The sequence below is a fragment of the Medicago sativa genome, chromosome 4 (genome assembly GCF_051527215.1).
Source record: "Medicago sativa cultivar Bolivia chromosome 4, Bolivia_mono, whole genome shotgun sequence".
Taxonomy (NCBI): Eukaryota; Viridiplantae; Streptophyta; class Magnoliopsida; order Fabales; family Fabaceae; genus Medicago; species Medicago sativa.
The window spans coordinates 59,360,675-59,362,433 of record NC_140752.1 but is presented as its reverse complement, the minus strand read 5'-3'; the positions used below and the strand labels follow the sequence as shown (position 1 = coordinate 59,362,433).

Below are 1,759 nucleotides of genomic sequence, written 5' to 3'. Positions count from 1 at the left end.
ACATGTAACAAATAGATAAGCATAAATTTAAATATTAAAACAAATGTAACAAACATGATATGAATATATATATATATATATGTTTGTTTTTCTCCCTTATCATTTAAAAAGTGTAACAAACTAGATGAATATATTTATACTTACCTTTTCATTATCTCAATTATACCCTTAAACAATTTTTTCTATAATAAAGATCGTTGTTGATGTCATTAAAAAATAATAATTTAGATTATATTTTTTTGTTATTGTTGGTGTCATTGTAATAAACAATCATGATTAGTTTGGTTTGTTATAACTTGAAAGCAACAAACATTTATATTTTTAAGTAGTCATTGTACCAAAAAAGAATTTGTTAAAGTAACATAACACAACACAATTCTTGTATAAAATCGAATTTGTTAAAGTAACATAACACAATTCTTGTATATTCCACTAAAAATATTACTCTCGTATTAATTGGTTTGATTTTTTAAATCCAATTTGATTCATTAAAAAATAATAATTTAGATTATATTTTTTTGTTATTGTTGGTGTCATTGTAATAAATAATCATGATTAGTTTGGTTTGTTATAACTTGAAAGCAACAAACATTTATATTTTTAAGTAGTCATTGTACCAAAAAAGAATTTGTTAAAGTAACATAACACAACACAATTCTTGTATAAAATCGAATTTGTTAAAGTAACATGACACAATTCTTGTATATTTCACTAAAAATATTACTCTCGTATTAATTGGTTTGATTTTTTAAATCCAATTTGATGTGATTAAAATATGATTCATTTGATGTTGACCAACGACCGACGACTTTGATTTTTTGACTGTAATAATTTTTATTACAAAAAACTGATTAGTGGGTATTAATATAAATTTCAAGACAAATATTATAAATACTAGATCACATTGTTAATCTCTTCATAAAAATACATATCTTCCATTATGACGAACAATAAACGAGTATCGTCATCACTCTCCCCAAACTCCAAGAATTTATCTGTTCACAACAAATCAGAGGCCAAACTCTCAGGTAGCTCCTCTATCATGGGAGGAGATAAGAGAGTAGACACGGTCTCTCAACCAACCTCCTCGAAAAAGCCCAGGGGTAGGCCAATTGGCTCCAAGAACAGAGCCAAAGCACCCATCATTGTCAAGGAAAACACTGACAACCTCATGGAATTGATTGTCATTGAGATCCCTAAGGGCAATGATGTTGTGGAAACTCTAATCAATTTGTCTTTGTATCGTCAAGCTGGAATCACAGTGTTAAGTGCTTCTGGTCTTGTTTCGAATGTCACATTTTTGCACCCGATATTACGTACACCTAATTTTCCAACTGAAGGAACATACAAAATGACATCCTTGTTTGGAACTTACATGAATGCGACATATGGTCGTGTTCCTCCCCAATTAATAGTTGGGCCAGCATGTTCCTCCTTTTCTATTTATGTGAATTCCAATTGTGGCAATTACGTGTTTGGTGGAATCGTTGGGGGTAAGGTCAAGGCTGCCGGTACTGTTTTCATTACAGCCGCTCTTTTGAAAAATCCAGAGTTTCATAGGGTGGCTGTGTTCAATGGAATATATCAGGAAATTGAAGATGAGAACACAAGATGTGTTGGTGGTGTCAACCTAACCGCTGAAGATTTTGCGCCAAATTTTGGTGTCATGGGTGTTGATTTGGCTCACCTGAATCAACAAATGCCCCCTCTTCCAACTGATGTGATTGGCATGCAGTGGGATATCTCCCCTAGCACTTAG

General features: G+C 31.8%; 1 protein-coding gene across 1 annotated transcript; it reads left to right on the top strand.

Annotated features, from left to right (window-relative positions):
* Positions 1–940: 940 nt before the first annotated feature.
* On the top strand, positions 941–1,759 carry LOC146930288 (AT-hook motif nuclear-localized protein 28-like). The gene has a single exon (XM_085707523.1). It carries the CDS (start codon positions 941–943, stop codon positions 1,757–1,759), a length of 819 nt encoding a protein of 272 aa, XP_085563649.1.